This window comes from Schistocerca cancellata, chromosome 7 (genome assembly GCF_023864275.1).
Source record: "Schistocerca cancellata isolate TAMUIC-IGC-003103 chromosome 7, iqSchCanc2.1, whole genome shotgun sequence".
Lineage (NCBI taxonomy): Eukaryota > Metazoa > Arthropoda > Insecta > Orthoptera > Acrididae > Schistocerca > Schistocerca cancellata.
In genome coordinates this window covers 388,662,958-388,683,940 of record NC_064632.1, presented here as the reverse complement: position 1 = coordinate 388,683,940, position 20,983 = coordinate 388,662,958, and the positions used below count along the sequence as shown (strand labels likewise).

Below are 20,983 nucleotides of genomic sequence, written 5' to 3'. Positions count from 1 at the left end.
AGGCAGCTAGGTGCAGTTCGGAGGTTAGACAGAGAGTGGTGGGGAGGTGGGGTGTGGGGGTAGTGGAAATGCAGACAAGTACAAAGTACAGAGGTGGAATAGAGGGCTGTGTAATGCTGAAATAGGAAAGGGAAGGGGCTGATGGGTAAGGACAATGACTAATGAAAGTTGAGGCTAGGAGGGTTACAGAAACGTAGGATATATTGCAGGGCGAGTTCCCACCTGCGCAATTCAGAAAAGCTAGTGTTGATGGGAAGGATCCATGTGGTACAGGCTGTGAAGCAGTCATTGAAATGAAGAATGTAATGTTGGGTGGCATGCTCAGTAAGAGGGTGGACCAGTTGTTTCTTGGCCACAGTTTGTTGGTGGCTATCCATGCAGACAGACAGCTTTTTGGTTGTCATACCCATGTAGACTGCAGCATAGTGGTTGCAGCTTAGCTTGTTGATCACACGTGGTTTCTCAGGTAGTTGTGCCTTTGATGAGATAGGTGATGTTTGTGACTGGAGTGGTGGTGATGGTGGTAGGATGTACAGGATAGGTCTTGCATCTAGGTCTACTACAGGGATATGAGCCATGGGGTAAGGGGTTGGGAGCAGGGGTTGTGTAGGGATGGAAGAGTATATTGTATAGACTTGGTGGATCACGGAATACCCATTAAACATGTATAATCAATGCTCAAAAAAATTCTCTTTTTCAGACAGACTTTTCTTGCCATTTCCAATATAAATTTTATATCCTCTCTAGTTTGGTCATCATCAGTTATTTTAGTGCCCAAATATCAAAACGCGTCAGTTACTTTTAGTGTCTCAATTCATAATCTAATTTCCTCAGCACTGCCCAGTTTAATTTTACTACATCCCATTATCCTTGTTTTGATTTTGTTGATGTTCATCTTATAGCCTCCTTTCAAGAGACTGTCCACTCTATTCAACTGCTTTTCCAAGTTCTTTGCTGTCTATGACAGAACAAAAATCTCATTGGCAAACCTCAAAGTTTTTATTTCTTCTCCCTGAACTTCTAATTCCTTTCCCAAATTCCTCCTTGCTTTTCTTCACAGCTTGCACAATGTACAAATTGAAAACCATTGGGGACAGGCTGCAACCATGCTTCACTCCTTTCTCAATCAAAGCTTATCTTTCATGCCCTTCAGCTCTTATAAATGCCTTTTGGTTTCTGTACTAGTTGTCAATAACTTTTCATCCCTGCTACCTTCAAAAATTAAAAGTATGTATTCCAGTAAACATTGTCAAAAGCTGTCTCCAAATCTACAAATGCTATAAACATAGGTTTGCCTTTCTTTTACTTATCTTTTATGATAAGTCGTAGGGCAGTATAGCCTTCCATGTTCCAAAATACATTTCCTCTTTAGGCCACGTAATTGTGCTTCCAAACTGTCATCCATCATGTCCATCTGTAACGTTATTTAGAAATGTATGGAAGTGGCGGCTTGCAATGAGCTGTTTCTCAATAAGTGTTACCTAAGGACCACAAGTCTGAGTAGTATAGTCAACAACCCTCTAAATACAGCACTAGTTAGTACAATAAATAGCCAGGTGGCAGCACTAGTCATATGCACCTTCACAGTAGTGTTTCTAAATAGTGTCTGTTATTGTTATAAGCAAGACAACCATTTTATTTAAACATGACAGAAGCACACAAATGGTATGCAGATCTCACATACATTCCAAGCATCAAATTACCTTCTTACTGCCACAGAGCATGCCTAGTACTCCAGAAGTATCACTGTTTTGTAGTTGTACTTATCAGTATTGTATGAGAAAGGTTTGCCTTTTCTTGTCATTCAGCTCATCTTTTTAGTTCTGTCCTTTTCTTCTTGTGTCACTTTATCTTGTGTTTAGGGACCAAAAAATGTTGTATTGTGAAAATATAGTAACAACAGTGTGCTAGATCCGCAACAAACTTTGTTTCTCGTCACAGAACTACACATATCAGAAAGTCAGGGATACTTCTCCAAAGAATAATCAGATATTCTCTCACTCTTAACAGGTCTCTCACTCCATGATAGAGATGGTAGTATGGACCAAAACTCAAGAAATGTGTCTGGTAAACATGGGATCTAAAATGTATACCGTAAGAGCTATAAGCACTTTTTCATCTTCAGTACTGTGAAATATCTCTTCTACTACAAGTTGGTTTCCATATCTTTGGAGGAGGTAGATGGACCAAAACAATTCACTTTAGAGCCCTTGTTTGCCAATTTTTTCGCCTTCTTTTGGTTCACACTACCTCCTCCAAAAACATGGAAACCAAAGAGCTTATGGTAGAAGGGAGATGTTACACATTATTGAAGATGAACAAGTGTTCACAGCTCTTAAAAATGTCTTAAAGTTTATGGTATGGTTCTGAAATCTCTGTCTTACCATTATATAATTAATCTGAAACCTGACAGTGTCTCCATGGCTCTTCTTCACACACAACTTTTATTCATGATTCTTAAGCCAAGTGATTGTGATGATTAAATTATGCTCTATGCAAAATTCTACTAGATGACTTCCTCTTTCATTCCTTTCCCTCAGTCCATGTTCTCCAACTATTTTTCCCTCTTTTCCTCTTCCTACTACTCAATTCTAGTCATCCATCACAATTAAATTTTACAATCCCTTAACATTCTCAATAATTTCTTTTATGTCATCATACATTCCTTCAATCTCTTCACCACCTGCGGAGTTAGACGGTGTATAAACTTGCAGTGCTGTGGTGGGTGTTGGCTTTGTTTCTGTCTTGGCTATGATAATGTGTTCACTATGCTGCCCATAGTAGTGTACCTGTATTCTTATTTTGTTAATGATTAGACCTACTCCTGCATTACTTCTATTTGATTTTGTATTTATAACCCTGCACCCACCTGGCAGAAGTCCTATTCGTTTGACCACCAAACTTCACTAATCCCTACAAAATCTGTCTCCAAATTTATCTACCTCCCTTCTTAAATTTTCTAGCCAACCTACACAATCAAAGGGTTGAACATTCCATGCTCTGATTTGTAGAATGCCAGTTTTGTTTTTCCTGATGACAACATCCTCCTGGGTAGTCCACAGTCTTGGACCTGAATGGGGGACTGCATTACCTCTGGAATATTTTACCCAAGAGGAAGCAATCACCATTTAACCATCTAGCAGAGATGCATTTCCTCAGGGAAAGTAACTGCTATAGTTTTCCCTTGCTTTCACCTATTAGCAGTGCCAGCACAGCAAGGCCATGAAGGCATGTTACAAGGAGAGATCACTCAATCATCCAGACAACTGCCCCAGCAACTACCGAAAAGACTGCTTCTTTTCTTCAGGAACCACATGCTTGTCTGGCCTCTGCACAGATACCCATCCACTGCGTTTGCTCCTATGCTATCACTGTCTGTATCATTGAGGCAAATTACACATCTCTTATCATGTGTTGCATTTTTTGTGCCAATCAGTGTATACATACTGAGAGCAGTTTACAATACACCAATGATTAGTCGTGCAGCTCTACAATGAACACTTCAACTTCCCACTCACCGAACAAAGATGTTCAGCCCCTGAATCTAGATAATCAGATAATTTGTATGAGTGGCTAATGAGGTTGTTTTTAATTTTCTTTTGGGTTGGTAGAGTTTCCTATTTCTTGCTTTATGTTAAATAGGAGCTTGCTATATACATTTGCACCAGCGTATGTAACTCCACTCTGAATCGTAAACAAAGAGGCAGTCTACATTGAAAATGGGATCTTTCTTGCTCGTCTGCAACTGCTTGTTAAGAGTCTTTGTGAGCTTAAGTCTTAAACCATTTGCTGTGAATCCATTGTATGCTTGTTCAACTATCATCCAAGCTGTATCTTGAAAGTTTGAAGCAGTAATTACGTAGAGGTGGAAAGGCTTGCACAGGATGGACTAGAATGGAGAGCTGGAGCAAATCATTCTTTGGACTGAAGACCACAACAACAAAATGAACAAATAAATGTAGAATGTTACAGAATTCATTGAAATGAAATTCTCCAGTTGCTAATTATGTTGTAGTTTTATCTACTAGCTGGATCAGCTTCATTATGAATCATTCTCAAGTATTTATGTGGAGAACAGCATGATCACAGAATATATCTGTACAAGTTCAAATACCATGTTGTAGTCAGCTGGAGTAGAAAAAAATCAATTCATTAACTATGTCATAACAAGTGCCTGATTGCCATTAAATTTAGTGATGTTTATGAGCATTACCTTTAGTGTTGCATTGTTACGGGTCACTCTCCCAAAAACATCAGCCTTCGAGGTAAAATAAAAGACACTTTTTTATTTCGGAAAATAGGAATGCTCTAGCATAAATAATTTTGAACTGTTCTTTAGTGGAAGAAGAAACTAAATTAAATTGAACAGTGCTATTGATGAAAAGCAGCACTGACAAATGGTTCTCAAAAGTTCCCAATGAGAGAAAAAGAAAGTACAGAATAAGTACTGAGATTGGGAATGGATCTTTCAAGTGAGATTTTCATCAGGCAAAGTTCATAACTCTGTTAATTTTCCCCTTATGCATCCATTTCCATATCTTTAGTGACTTGTCTTCTTCACTGCTGCCTCTGCCACCTGTCTACCTGCAGATCACACACTTTAACTTGGCCCCTGTAAGATTACAAGTATTTATCCTGTGTGTGACAGAATGACTCACCCCTATGCTTCTTAGCTACAGCACAGTGGCATCACTGGTGGGAATTGCCCCATTGTCCTAGAAGGGATAGATTTGCAGTTGGAGATCATTTGGCATGGAAGAGCGAGTAAGTCACACCAGAGCCATCACGAGTAGGACAAATATGTATGTGAGAAAAGCAATCATGGTAAAATAATAATTCTGGAACACAGGATTAATTTCATTTTAGGGGAGCTGTTATATAATTAAAACGCTTATTCATTATTAAACCTACTCCTGCATTACCCCTATTTGATTTTGTATTTTTAACCCTGTACTCACCCAGCCAGAAGTCCCGTTCCTCCCGTCACCTAACTCCAACCTATCCGTTTCCATTTTTAAATTGTCTAGCCCACCTGCCCAATTAAGGGCACAGCAAGGCCATTTTGATTGATGTTACAAGGCCAGATCAGTTAACCATCCGAGGCTGTTGCCCCTGCAACCACTGAAAAGGCCACCACCCATCTTCAGGAACCACATGTTTGTCTGGTCTCTCAACAGATGAACAGATACCACTCAGCTGTGGTTGCACCTGTGGCACAGCTATCTCTATCGCTGAGGCATACAAGCCACTATACCAAGGGCAAGGTCCATGCCGCCTTCGCCCTCTCCCTTTCTCTCATGTGCATTGCTGCTACAGCTCGAAGTTTAAACCTACCTGCCTGTACATTTGCCTTTGTCTCTGTTCCTCTCATAAATGACTGTAGCTGTGTGTGTGTGTGTTTTTTTTTTTTTTTTTTCTCCTGCACTACAGTAATCTCTATATGTTAGATTCTACATATAACATACAGAATGAGGTAAGTGATGAAAAACACTGAAGATAGGAGAAAGAAAGTGGAGTGATTGAGAAATGTAAAGAGAAAGAAGCATAACTGGGAGGAGATGAGAGGGGAAACTGGCCACATACAATAATTTTTGGGGAAATTTTATGAGGTAGATATAAGAAAATTGCCCAGCTTCTCCTTAAAAGCAACATGGTATTGAACAGTGCACAGAATGTGGAGTAGCTTGTCTTAAAGGTGGACAATGTAATGTAACGGACTCAAAAGCATATTTTGAAATATTCAATAACACACAAAGTATACCAGTCAAGCTACATTTTGTTACATTTGTAACTATTGACTAATGGCTTTATTTATTTATTCCTGCTAATTTCTGGTCAATAAGCTGTGTTTGAACACAGACAATGCTATTATTAATGAATTATGATAAAGTTATATGTGTTTGCTACATAAACATTATTATATTATCAGGCTACACACAAATTCATTCAATTAGATTAAATTCGATTAGATGCCAAAAAACAAGCAAACCAAATGGAAATATCCAACCTTGTATTAGGCCAGGAACATTAGCAAATAATGTAAGAAAATAAGTACATTTTAAATTAAGAACTAATAACTTGAGATTGTTAAAAAATATATTGTAAATGTGAAACTGAAATGTTACACTTTTTATTCTCATGAGTAGCCAGTCTTTGTGTACTTTATTATGTATGCCTCAGTGTGACCTATTTTATTTGTAATTAATTTTAGTAATTATAACATTATTAAATTTGTAATATCATAAAAAGTGTAACGGTCTTGATTTTTAAAAAGATAGATACAGATGGTGGCTGGGTCCACCAAACCAGTACACATCAGCCCACAACAGTGTATGTAGGCACCTCATTTCACACTGTACAATATAGTTTCTGTTCAGATTGTTTGGAAAAAGCACTTAGTTTTTCTAAAGAACAATTTCAGTAAAAACTAAGAGAGTTGTGTTCACAAATTTCATCTACATCTATATCTGCATGATTACTCTGCAATTCACATTTAAATGCCAGGCACAGGGTTTTTCGAACCACCTTCAAGCTGTTTTCCTACTGTTCTGCTCTTGAATGGTGCACGGCAAAAACAAACATTAAATATTTGCATGCGAGCACTGATTTCTTTAATTTTATCACTATGGTCTTTTCTCCCTATGTAGGTGAGCACCAACAAAATATTTTCCCACTCAAAGGAGAAAGTTCGTGAATGAAATTGTGTGAAAAGATTATGCCGCAACGAAAAAGCCTTTGTTTTGATGATTGCCACTGTAACTTGCATATCATATATCATATCATATCCGTGACTCTCTCTCCCATTGTGTGATAAAACAAAATGAGCTGCCCTTCTTTGGACTTTTCTAATGTCCTCCAACAATCCTACTTGATAAGGAGATAATATCACATGGCAATACTCTAATGGAGGACAGACAAGTGTAGTGTAGGCATTCTCTCTAGTAGACCTATTGCATCTTCCTAGTGTCTTGCCAATGAAACATAGTCTTTGGTTAGCTTTCCCCAACAACATTTTCCATGTGATCATTCCAGATTAAGTTATTCATAATTGTAATCCCTAAATCATGTAAACAAAATGTAGCAGATTCCTTTTAGTACTCATGTGGATGATTTCACGCTTTTCATTATCTGGAGGCAACTGCCACTTTTCACATCAAACAGATATCTTGTATAAATCATTTTACAATTGGTTTTGATCATCTGATAACTTTAAAAGGTGGCAAATGACAATGTTCCCTGCAAATAATCTAAGAGGGATGCTTAGACTGTCTCCTAAATAATTTATATAGATCAGGAACAGCAAAGGGACTATGACACTTCATTTGAGAATGCCAGATATTACTTCTGTTTTACTCGACGACTTTATGTCAGTTACTACAAACTGTGATCTTTCTGACAGGAAACCGTGACTCTAGTTGCACGAGCAAGATGATACTCTGTAGGCACGCAATTTGATTAGAGGTCACTTGTGAGAAACAGTGTCAAAAGCCTTCAGGAAATATAAAAAAAATGACATTTGTGGAACCAGTTTTCCAATTAGAATGTCGCCATTACATTTCACATGCTAAAAACTCAGATAGGCAGAGGCTGCAGTGGAGAGATTGTAACCCCCATTGTTAACATAATGATGAACATGCAAGATGAGTATTATTTTTTATTAGAGACATGCTCTGGCTTCACATACATAGTACTAAGTATCTACCGATGGAAAAATTATCTGGCATATGATATTACTAATAAATAATATACACAAACCTTCCTCATGAATCAGTTATTAGTGAAAACTGTATCAAAATCCCTACAGTAGTTCTTGAGATCAGCCCAAACATACAGACAAAAAAAACACAGCAGGGAATCTTAATTTATAATATCTATAGATTTTAGTAACGTGCAACTACCAATTTTATCAAATTTGTGAAAAGTTCAGTGTCATTATTTTAAAGAAGCAACAGACAAAACTATAATCTCTGATTTCATTGTGGCTCTGATAGTTTGTAATTTTACAACAGCACCTACAGAGGAGGATTTTCTTACTGTTTTTGTTTTATGGACGTGTGCAGCTCAGATACTGAGTAAGTCAGACATTGTGTTATGATTATGATGAGATAAAAGGTACTTAACTTTTGACATGAGATTCTGAGGCACTTGCACACTGAGAAGGCAATGAATTAAACATATTATATGGTAGTCAAGTAACGTGTCTGGTCTGCAACCAACCTAACAGGGTGTATGAAGCACAGACATGGTCAATCTGACAGATGTTGCAGATATATTGCACACACCCATGCATGATTAGTTCTAACCATTTAAAGTTCTCACTGCTCCCAGTGTTGCATTACATTGAAATAGTGGAGGTTTGGTAGAACAAATTATGGCACAAGTCCATGTTTCACATTCTGTGGAAATCTCTTCCAAAACTTCTGGAGAGCATAGGGACAAGAAGAAGTCTTCCTACGTGAGGTGACAGTATTTTACATCCAGTTGAAATGCTCATCTAAAGTTGCACCATAAGTTCTCCACTATTTTTTGATATAGTATTTGAATTGGATGTAACTGTTCTTCAAATTCATAACTTAGTAATTTATGATGGGATACTAAAAAGTATTTGGGACTTTTTTGTATTTAGTTTTGGTCCCACATTTTGTGCTCATCTTACCAATGAAGACAGATTACCGTTCATTTGAATAATCACAGTATTGATGTCTTCACGTCTGGCACTTGGGCAAAGATGGAGTTTGTCAGCATAGAAATGATGTAGGAGCACAAAACTCATGAGATACCATTGCCATTTGAACAACTGTGGGTCCAGAATTGAACCCCATTGCATTCCTGAGGGAACATGCTTCCAGCAACACTTTTATTCCCTACAGATAGTGCTTTGTTTGAATGAGTATGAGTGAGAATGTCATTCCTGGAAATCTTTATCCCAAAGCATATCTATATAAGTTTTATTGAAATCAACAATTATGAAATTCATTGAGTGCAAGTCTGTTTTCCCACAACTGCAGTCTACAGCTACACGGGAGCAACACTATTAGCATAAGCGTTAAGTCCATTTTCGTTGGAGGATGGAAACGGAATTAGTATGTGCATTTATGAAGTGGCCTATGTGCTGATTAAAGGACACGTAACTTTACTTGTATATCATGTACTTACTGTGTCATCACGAGTTTGATGAATTGGCTGAAGAAAAGACCAACCACAGAAGAGATAGATGAAACTATATGTAAAAAGCAGTATGTTGAGAACTTAAATAGTGCACAAGTTATTGAAAATCAGTGTAATCCATGTGACTAATGACGAAAGTTATGCAAACGTGGTGAATTTTTAAACTACAGATTTTCCTGTTTGTTAGCACAAAGAATAGTACCAATATTTAACTTCTGAAAATTCTTCGCTTGAAGTGAAAAACAAATTTCTTAGATTTTGCATATGCCATGAGATGAGTGCACCTGTATGGAAACACAAAGGTATGCACCACATAAATTTTCAAAGGAGTGGCTGGAGTGTAAAGTTAACAGCAACTGTGACAACAAAGTGAAAGAACAATCTAATTTGAGGAAAAAATTTGTACACACAGGACTTTGATTTCTTTTAGATGTATAATTTTCTGAGCAGAATGTCACAGCTGACAGTATCAAATGCTTTGCTGAAGTCCAGCAGTGTCGATATTGGGGCCTCATGATTGTCCATGGCATATTTCAGGTCATCAGTTACTCTTAATTAATGCAGTGTTTGTGCTATAGAGTTTACGAAAGTTGGACTGATATTTGTTATGATAATTGAATTTCCATAAGTATTCAGTAATTTGGTCATGAAAAATATATTCCAGGGCTTTGGATGCAGTGGTTAAGATGTTGATTGACCAGAAATCACAAGGTGATTGTGGATTTTCATTTTTCAGAATAGGTACAGACAAAAAAACTGAAGGACTGAAGTGTTGAAAATTTGGGGTGCCTCATCCAGCAAAAGAACAATGAAAGGTTGAAGGCAAATGGAAACACTCAAGAATTTGATGAGAAAATTGTACAAGAATTGGGAAAAATGTGACGTGGAATGACAGGCTGAGAGATGGAGGAGAAAAGTTTTTAATAACAATATCATTCATTATGCTTTTCTCTTCTATTTCTCTCCATCTATCATAAATATGTACCTTTTGTGCCTAATCCCAGAATATTCTCACATACTTCATATTTTCCTTCTAACATTTGGCAGATGATGGAACCCCAAGTTCCAGGAGTCTATCAGCCATTGTAGCCTAGTGCTGCCGGAAGTAGAAACCTTATATGAATTTCACAAAGCCTTCAATGATTGCTAATATTCAAGAAGTACAAAGAGTACTAGGGGCATCAAATTACAGCCCCATTACTTTTCCGTAATAGTCTCTCTGCACTCAATGACACTCATCATTATTTTGAACCAATAACAAATGTCATTCCATGCCCCATTGATCTCTTTAGTTGTAGAATATCACCACATTACCAGCTGATCCTTTTTTGTGCAAAAAAAAGTCTACTATAGGTACTCAATACAGGGTACTGAAGAATACAGAAGCCTTCTGTAGTTAAATAGGAACTACAAATTTTTGACTGATGAGCTGCAGTAATGAGTACCAGAAACTGCAGCACTTTTCTTCTCTTCACGGCAGACTAGTTTCTTCTGTGACAGTTGTATTTTCATCTACTTCTCATTTTGCAGTTTGATTAGTCACAAAGAAAAACTTCCTTACTTTAATGTGATTTCCCATAAGGGTGTGAACTGCACTTTTGAACAGACGCAAGGATCTGGTGATTTAAGACCTATTCATCTTTAGAAATGACCGTTATATGCTTGCGACTAAATGCAACTTGGGGACACTGCTAGTCACCTAGTCATGGTGTATACACAAAGTGGCAGGTCACATCGGAGAGCTGAAAAGATCTTCTACTGAACTTCCCTCAGTATTAATGACTTCTAATTCACTGGAATGTAGTTGGAAAAGACAACAGCCTCACCTGCTTTCAGCTTTCAGATGTAAGATTTCTTTATTGACAAACTGTTTTCTGTATGGGTACAGCACACTTGTGTAAAATGCTGAAAGTTGTACTCATTTTGTTTGTTTCTCAAAGTCCAAACTGGACCTTGTCATATTTTATCTTGAAACCAAATATTGAACACACTTGACTTGCAGTATTTTGTGAGCCTACAAACACCACCAAAACTCTAAAAAAATAATTTACCAGAACAGTCATGCTTGAAACATACATACTGCATTTTGCGGAATCCTTTGTGCTAATGCTTCACAATATAGAGTCAGTTCTGGCCTGAATACTTCCAGATTTGTGTCAGTGTCTGCAAGCAGACAAATTAAAGCTTGCTCTGACTGAGTATTCCTTGAACCACAGGGTAACAGGATGTAGTAGCAAACGGCTGGTGAGCTTGGTTTCTCTGTCAAGCTGGAATGTATTTACATAAGAAAATGAGATAATTATCTACTACATATACATAATCAAAAATTATTCAGGAATATACAGCATATCAGGACGAACGAACAGATTATTATGAACAATAAGTTAACAACAGTACTCAGTCAAATAAAAATGTCTTCTATGATTTAATTGTTTGTTTGAGTGTCGATGTTATAAATTAGTTTTTATTTCTGGGCCACTTTGAAATAATAAAGGTTTTACAAATATATACCTTTATTATTTTGTGAAATATGAGATAACTGTTGCTGTGCAGAGTGCAAAGCTTCATAATGCAGAGGTTTTTTTTTTTTTGTGGTTTTAGGACCTGGGGGGGGGGAGGACTCTGTATTATGAAGCTTTGCACTCTGCACAGCTCCAGTGTACACAATGTTGTATTGCATAACATTAAGCAGTGTGATAACTCTTTCGCTAGTCATAATTTCTTTGGTTGTATGCACATCTAGATTTAAAGTTATTGGTGTATTATGGTGTGGCTTTAAAATGCTGCAACACACACACTCTTCTGCATTGCTGCTCATAGTTTTGCTTTCGATATGTTATTGGAAGATTTTTAGAAGCCTATAAATGGCATATCTAAGCCTTCAATTGAACTCTATATCTTTTGATCAGTTGTGTCTGGGTGAAAACTGCCACTAAGCATGCTTTTTCCAATTTAAATTCTATTTGCTCCTCTGTAATTAAATCGGTTTTTATAGCATTTAGACTGCTGTTTAGACCTACACTATATAATTTGTAGCCAGTGCCTAAGAGGCTTATTTTCGGTATTCATTCTTTTTTTTTTTTTTTTTAAGGGAAATCACTATCCTATTCCAGTTCTTTGGAACTTAATTGGATGTAAAAAGAAGTAAAAGTTTGTACTTAAATGCTGGTATACTGTACTTTAGAAGTTCTACATTATGTTGTTTTATGATTTTCTGTTACTCTTGTGACTACTTGTAGTTTTTCTTTTGTTGTATCACTGTAGCAATATTACCTAGTTGCCTAGAGGCTACACACTTGCATTAGCATCAGATTAGAGCTTTCCATAATGTATAAGCCACTCTGACACAATCCAATTTTACTCATTCTTGATCTGCAGAGTTCAATACTTTCATAGGGTGTGATGTATGTAATTATCAATATTATTAATGGATCTATTCTGTGACTTGTGGTGTACTAAATCTACAACCACATTTGGTTCACTTTTTGTTCTTCTGCATGTTTCCCAATTAAGGTTGGTAGCTGCTAGCTACAGTTTCTTGTGTAGCCTGTTCAAATTTTCAGAGACCTCTGCTCGTGACAGCAGTTTTTTGTTTCAACAATTTCTTAAGCAGCCTTCTTCCAATAGATAGTCCAAATTTCACCACTCTACTTTCATACCATCATTGAACTTGACAGCTTAGCTGACTGATGCCTTTGATAAAAATGTATCATTCCTTGTTATTCTATCAAGTAAACTTTTGAAGGTTTTTGGGTAACATTTTTATTTTGTAAACTAAAAAATGGTAATATTGTTATGACTACAGAATGGTCAAAATTATATTATAACCTCTGAAAACACTTATATCTCTGACATGGCTCTTCAGCTTTAGTTTTACTATAATGTATTCAGTAACATATATCGTAGTTCTTGCTTAGCAGGTGTATTTATGGGTGTCACATTTACTAAAAAAAACCATGTTTGTAATGTACAGTTGATTGTATTTTAAAAGTACTCTAAATGTTTCTCCATATCTTATTCATCAAGTATTTTGAGCCTCTTTAGTGTATTTTTAGTGTGTTATATTAACTAAATCAATTTTTTGTAGTAAAGGAGACCAGACACAGAGAAGCAGAAGTGTTGAGTTTTTGACAGGTGTGAATGAAAGAAAGAAAACTTGACACTGTAAGGAAAATACAGATTGCTACTTACTGTAAAGATGACTCATTAAGTTGCAGACAGGCACAACTACAAGACACTTACACATTAGCTTTCGGCTGCAGCCTTTGTCAGAAAAAGAGAGAGAAAAACACACACACACACACACACACACACACACACACACACAGTAAGCACACCTCACGCACACATAACTGCCATACCATTTCCAGCAGCTCAGACCACAATACCGTTCTGGTCCGAGCTGCCAGAGATGGTCTTCGTGTGTGTGTGTGTGTGTGTGTGTGTGTGTGTGTGTGTGTGTGTGTGTGATAGAGGCTGTGGCAAAAAGCTAATGTGGAAGTGTCTTTTAATTATGCCTACTGCAACTTAACATGTGGCCAAAAGCTAATGTGTAAGTGTCTTTTAATTAAACCTATCTGCAACTTGACATGTCATCTTTACAGGAAGTAGCAATCTATCTTTTACTTACATTGCTCATATTCCAACCTGGAATTTCCATAGAAAGAAAACTTTTACATCAATTTTTTCTTCTTCTAGAATGTTAACTAATTCCATGTCTCTATTTTTTGTACTATTCCATTTCTGGTGGTGGTATTTAGTGTGGTTGCAATATAAATTTATGTATTGGTTCCCACTATGACAAAGTAAGAGCATTTTTGACTTTTGGCTTGCACCTACTCTTCAAGGTGAGCAGCGTTTTGCACTTCCTAAAGCTTTATGCTCTTCAAGATATTCTTGAACTTTAGTATCCAGTTTGGAAAAAAAAAATCACTATTTTCAACAAGTATGTCCCCAAAAACATGCTTTTTTATCTTATTTTCTTTGTATTGAAATAGATGCTGCAGCAACAGAATATAACTGACTGCAAATGTAAAAAAACACCTCTGTCACAGTTTTTCCAACATTTAGGGTTGGTTTGGGGAAGGAGACCAGACAGCGTGGTCATCGGTCTCATCGGATTAGGGAAGGATTGGGAAGGAAGTCGGCCGTGCCCTTTTTAGAGGAACCATCCTGGCATTTGCCTGCAGTGATTTAGGGAAATCACGGAAAACCTAAATCAGGATGGCCGGACGCGGGATTGAACCATCGTCCTCCCGAATGCGAGTCCTGTGTCTAACTGCGCCACCCCGCTCGGTTTTCCAACATTTAGATGTCTTTTTCATACACTGAATTAATGACTCTCAAAATTTAATTCTTATTTACATTACAATCCACTTTTTACTCATATTGTGTTTATTGGCAAATAAATCTGTGTACAAAGCAGATTTTGGAAAAAAGCAGCACTAGTCTTTACCTAAACTCCATTCCAGAAAAATTCCCTGTCCCAGTGTATATAGCGCCCTTCTTCAGACGTCTTATCAGGAATAATTGCAGCAGACATTCTTGCTCTGATGTAAGTGATGATGAGAGGAGTTTCAATCTGAAAACAAAAGTTATTTTTATTTTAGTCCTTATGCGAGACTACATGAGAATTGGCTAAAGTGAAGGTTGGTCCAAGAAATAATCTTATTTGCACATAAAGTATTTCAAGAATAAAAAAACAAATGATGTCTAAAATATGCAGAAAGCACAGGACTAAATCATCTTTGTAATTGGCTACTACTTGTGCTGAACAAAAGCTTGAAGTCTGACTTCTGTAAAAATCTTACAATCTTCTACATTTGAAGCTTCCAATTTAGTGTTCTTTCCTGAAAGCAAAATAATAGAGGTGTGTAGTACTTAAGCTTGTTTTGGAAGGCCCACAAACACTTGAGTTTATTTATCTTTAAAGTTTCATTATATCTTTTAAGACATTTTGAAGCTTATATACAGAGCAGCTGATCACATGAAGAGGTTGCTTGTACAAGTGCAAAATGCTCATTTTGAAGACACAGAAAGAATTTCCGTCATTGATAAAGTTTCTGGGTTTGCAGCAGAGTTAATGGTGTCATTTTCTTTCTGCAGTATTTCAACAACTCCCCTAGCGGTCTTCATTATGTGTCGAGTGCATATTTTGTTGCTTGCTGTTCGGACTCCAACTAAACTCTGAACAGAACAGGTTAACACATTTCTGTTTGTTTTGTTTTAGGGTGCAAAAACAACTAGGGTCACATGCACCCACATAAGAACTGTAGAATACAAAGACAAATAGATGAGTTAAAAAAGAATACACATTAATCCCAATCGACAAAAGAGAAGAGAGTTAAAAACAGGGACATGGAGAAGGGTCTATAAAATATGCCATAGACAAATGGAGGCCATGAACTAAAAATTAAATGGCCTTCGCCATACTGCTACGATGGATAAAAAGTAAAACACGGTCGACAGCCTGCATGTCGCTAATAACTCAGACAGCAAACACAAACGAGAAGGAAAGAGATTAAAAAAAGGGCATTTCATCAGGAAATGCCAGACTATCAAAAGTTGACTGCAATGAGGACAAAGTGGTGGAAGAGCACCACATACCAAATGGCAATGGCTAAAATGACAGTGCCAGATACGCAATCTAGCTAAAATGATCTCCTTATGGTGAGAGGGCCGAGAGGAGGTTGTCCAAGCTGCTGGGTGAGGCTTAATAACCTGGAGCTTGTTCCCATGAAGGGAGGACCAGTGGTGATGCCAAAGTGACACCACCTGCTGGCAGACGGCAACACAGAGATCGTCGGAGGGAATCTAAGAACTAAAGGGCTGAGGTATAAGGACTGCAGCCTTGGCAAGAGCATCAGCGAACTCGTTTCCTGTCAGACTGACATGACTAGGAACCCACATAAACATCACAGTGGCTCGATCAAGAGTGAGCAAGTGACAGCTTTCCTGGGACCATTACACTAAGGGATGGACAGTGTACAACACACAGAGGCTTTGAGAGCAGAAGACACAACTGAAAAGCCTGTGCTGATGGATGTATTGCATGGACTGACACAGGGCGAAGAGCTCTAATGTAAATACTGAGCAGTGTTCCAGAAGCTGATACTGAAAAATGTTGGTGGCAATGATGAAGGCACACCTGACACCACAGTCAGTCCGAGAGCTGTTAGTGTACACAAAGGTACTATCACAAAGTTCCACGCGAAGGTCGTGAAACTGAAGATGATGGAACGAGGCTGAAGTAGTGCCCTTAGGAAATGAATGAAGGCCAACGTGAACATGGGCCAAGATGGTGAAGAGTTTACACCCACCGGGAATATTGCACATAGCGTGGAGTTAAGCTACCGGAGCAACAGCTGAAAGCAATCTCCAGAAGGTAACAGGGACGTGCCCCATACTGGTAATCAAAGGAGTCATCGAAGAAGGGGTATAGCATGAGTGGCCATGCATGACAGAAAAACGGCATGCATATCTGCTGAGAAGAAAGTCACAGTGGTAGGTCAGCAGTAGTTCGGCAGCTTCAGCATACAGTCTCTCAACCAGGCTATTGTAAAAGGCACCAGTGGCCAAATGGATGCCACAATGGTGGATAGTATTGAGACAGTGTAAGAGGGATGGCAGTGAGGATGCATAAACGAAATACCCATAGTCTCATTTCAAATGGGCAAGGGACCGGTATAAATAGAGAAGGGTGGTTCTACCTGCTCCCCACGAAGTTCCACTGAGGACATGTAGGACATTGAAGGACCACATACAGCAGGCTATAAGGTAAGACATATGGCAGGACCAAGAAAGTTTCCTATTGAGCATGAGCCCTTAGAATTTCATAGTTTCAATGAACGGAAGAGAAACAGACCCAAGATATAAAGATTGTTGAAGAAACCAATTGCACCACTATAAATTCATACAAATGGTTTTGTCAGTGGAAAAACGAAAGCCAGTGTCAATGTTCCATGAGTAAAGATGATTGAGACATCACTGTAGATGCTGCTCAATGAGACAGGTCCATGGAAAACTGCAAGACATGCAAAATCATCAACAAAAAGGGAGCCAGAGATGCCCGAGGGAGACAGGCCATTGTAGGGTTAATGGTGATAGCAAAGAGGACAGAACCCTGAGGCACACTGTTTTTCTGGATAAAGGTTTCCGACAAGACAGAACCCACAAGTAGCTTAAAAACTGTCTTTTAAAAATTCCTGAAGGAAATGGGGCAGGTGGCCATGGAGGCCCCACGTGTAGAGAGTATGGAAGATACCAGTCCTCCAGTAGGTGTTGTAAGCTTTCTACAAATCGACAAACATGACCACAATCTGGGATTCCTGCAAAAACCATTCATGACATGGTTGGACAAAGTGACAAGATGGTCAATTGCAGAATGGCACACTCGAAATCCAAACTGTTCAGTAGTTAGTTAATTGTGAGACTCAAGCCACTATACCAGCTGGGCATGAATCATACGTTCCATCACCTAGCAAACACAGCTGGTGAGAGAAATGGGGTGGTAGCTAGAAGGAAGATGTTTGTCCTTATCGGGACTAGGTGTATGACAGTGGCTTCATGCCAGAGCCTGGGAAATGTGCCCTCTGCCCAGATGCAGTTGCACATATGGAAGCAGAAAGTGCTTGCCCGAAAGAGAAAGGTGCTGCAACATCTGAATGTGAACATCGTCTGGCCCTGAGGTGGAGTATCGGGATGAAGTGAGAGCATGATCTAGCTTCCTCACAGTAAAGGTGGCATTGTAGCACTCACAATTCTGAGAAGAGATGGATATTGCCCGAGCTGCCTCCACTTGTTTCCGATGGAGGAAGGCTGGGTAATAGTGGGAGGAGGAGCTCAAAATGTCCACAAAATGGCAGCCCAAGGTGTCGGAGATAGCAATAGGGTCCACAATGACATTGTCTGCTACTGTCAGGCTGGAAATTGGGGAATGGATCTTGGTCCCAGCAAGAAGTCAGAGGTTGGCCCACGATGGAAAAGGGAGTGGAACTGTTCAAAGAAATATTGGATGAAATCCAGCTAGCTTTTTTACAATCCCAAAGAACACGATGACACTGTGCACACAACTGTTTATAATGGATGCAGTTTGCCTTTGTAGAATGATGGTTAAAAATGCAGAGAGCATGTCTCCATGTGCGAATTGCATCGCAGCAGGTTTCAATCCACCAGAGGACTGATACATGGTGCGGTAAAGAGGAAGTGTGAGGAACGGAATGTTCTGTGGCAGTAAGGATAATTTCTGTAAAATATTTACCTGGTCATCACAACTGGGGATATGTTGTCCATCAAATGTCACCAGTGAGGAGTAAAGCCTCCAATCCACTTTACTAAGCTGCCATTTGGGTGTACACATAGGTGGGCTAGGAGTCAGCAAACAAATAGCACATGAGAAATGGTTACTTGAGTATGTGACAGAGGTAATGGACCACTTAGAGATGATGCACAAGCTGGGCAGTGCAGAAGGATAGGTCTAAATGGGAATATGTGTGCATGGAGTCTGAAAGGAACACGGGTGCTCCTGTATTAAAGCAGAAGAGGGTAAGTTGATTGAGAAGGTCAGCCAAGAGGGCACCTCTTGGACAGGTTCCAGAAGAACACCAAAGGGAATGGAGCGGATTAAAGTCACCGGGCAGCAGAAAGGGGTAGTTATCTGCCCAATAAGCTAGAAGAAGTCTGTCCTGTTGACATCGAATGACGGAGGGATGTAAACGGTACAAAGAGAAATGTCAAGTGAGGAAGGAAAAGACAAACTGCAACAGCTTGAACATGGGTAGTCAGGGAGATGAATTGACTATGAACGTCATCCCGTATGAGCAGCATGACTCCCCCATGTCCACCCCCAGTAGCTGAGTGGTCAGTGCGACAGACTGTCAATCCTAAGGGCCCGGGTACGATTCCCGGCTGGGTCGGAGATTTTCTCCGCTCAGGGACTGGGTGTTGTGTTGTCCTAATCATCATCATTTCATCCCCATCGACGTGCAAGTCGCCGAAGTGGCGTCAAATCGAAAGACTTGCACCAGGCAAGCGGTCTACCCGACGGGAGGCCCTTGTCACACGCCTTTTCTTACTTCCCCATAAGATGGAATGCCGTCCTCGGGGGCGGGGGTGGGGGGAGGGGTGGGGAAGTTTAAAATGGATCGGGAAGAAATGCAAGAGCTCAAAGCAGTCGTGAGGATGCAATTTTGTTTCCTGAAGGCCGAGAATAAGTGGATGGTGCAATTCTAAGAGCAGCCATAAATCCTCTTTGTTGGATTGAAGACTACAAACATTCCATTGGAGGAGAGTCGTGATGAGGAATAAATGAATGGGTGTCACCTCAGCAGCTACTGAGTGCCAGCCTTCGAAGACTTGCTGCTACAGGGCACAGAGGCAGGAGGATCCTGCTCCATGAGGTCTACAGAAGTGTCGGCATTCTCCTTCTACTGACCTGTGGAGTCCAGAGCAGAAAGACGGTTGGTGGTGCGCACTGGCGACACAGAGGTTGGTTGGGTGAGGGTATCATGTGCAACACCGTACAAGAGGATCTTCGAGACAGTAAAGGAGAAGACTGTTTTCCCTTGTTTAACTTCTAGGAATTTTTCTGGTGAATGTGTGTGAATTCCTAAGGGACTAAACTGGCTTTTCTGGTTGATAGAAGAAAACTCAGATGTTTGTGGCTGGAAGAATGCAGGAAGACTTCAGGGAGTATTCCTTCTGTCCTTTCCGGCCTGCTGATTTCATAGCTGGTGACTTAGCACCATGAGGCAAAACTATGGTGGTGTGTTGCACAGATGGAGGAGGAGATGGGGATACTACTATGATGCTAGGTGGTTTCGCAACAGTGGTGCTAAATTTGAGGTCACATGTCTGTGTAGCCATTCCCTTCATGGAGCAAGATGTAGCAAAAACTGTACTTTAGGTGCCAGATGGTAAACACGGGGTTTCTGACTAACCAACAACTTGCAAGCAACCAGGTAAGGGACTTTATCCTTCACCTGTATCTCTTGTACAGCCCGCCCATCGAGATACGCTGGACAATCATGGGAGGAGGCAGCATGGTCACCACTACAGTTGATGGAGTGGGGAGGAGGAGGCTGGCAATCACCCTCATGAGCATCACTACCACAGATTACACATTTGGCTGGGCCTCGACAGGACTCTCGAGTGGGGTTGTAAAGATGACATTGGTAGCACCACACTGGGTTCAGAATATATGGTCTGATTGTGATAATTTCATAACCTGCTTTGATCTTTGACAGAAGGACCACTCTATCAAAAGTGAGAAAGAGAGTGCGTGTGGGCACTAAGGAGACATCTACTTTTTTCGTCACCCGATGGACTACAATGTCACCCTAATCTGAGAGGTATGTTTGGATTTCTGCCTTGGTCAGACCATCGAGTAGCCTTGTACAAATAACGCCACAGGAAGAATTCAGTGTTTGATGGGCTTCGACATGAACAGGATAGCCATGGAGGAGTCAAGTTGTGAGCTGTTGCTGTGCTTGAGAATCACGAGTAGTCTCCAAAAGAAAAGTGTCATTGCACAAAGGAGAGCAGGATTTCACAGGGCCAGTAATTGCATCAACACCTTTCTGAATAATAAACGGATTTACCATAGCGCAGGACCGAACATCTTCAGTATGTGAAACCATGAGAAACCATGGTGCAGCTGAGAGGGTCTTTGAATTGTTTGCCTCATTCTGTTTATGTTTCTAGCTGTTGACTGTGATTGGCTCATTGTGAGAAAATCCTCCAGATTCCCAGTATCTCCGATGGCACACTCCTTGCAACTGGGGGCCCTCTTCAGAAGGGGGCACGCCCACCTTAGGTG

At 39.6% G+C, this 20,983-nt stretch overlaps 1 protein-coding gene across 1 annotated transcript in view; it reads right to left on the bottom strand.

The window, feature by feature from the left end:
- The window catches only part of LOC126091931 (protein Njmu-R1-like), a 120,420-nt gene that overhangs the window by 47,417 nt on the left and 52,020 nt on the right, over positions 1–20,983 (bottom strand). The window contains exons 3-4 of the mRNA XM_049907253.1: positions 14,624–14,749; positions 11,249–11,435 (exon numbers count right to left, since the gene is read on the bottom strand). Coding sequence (XP_049763210.1) covers positions 11,249–11,435; positions 14,624–14,749 — 313 coding nt within the window. The remainder of the gene's footprint in view (positions 1–11,248; positions 11,436–14,623; positions 14,750–20,983) is intronic.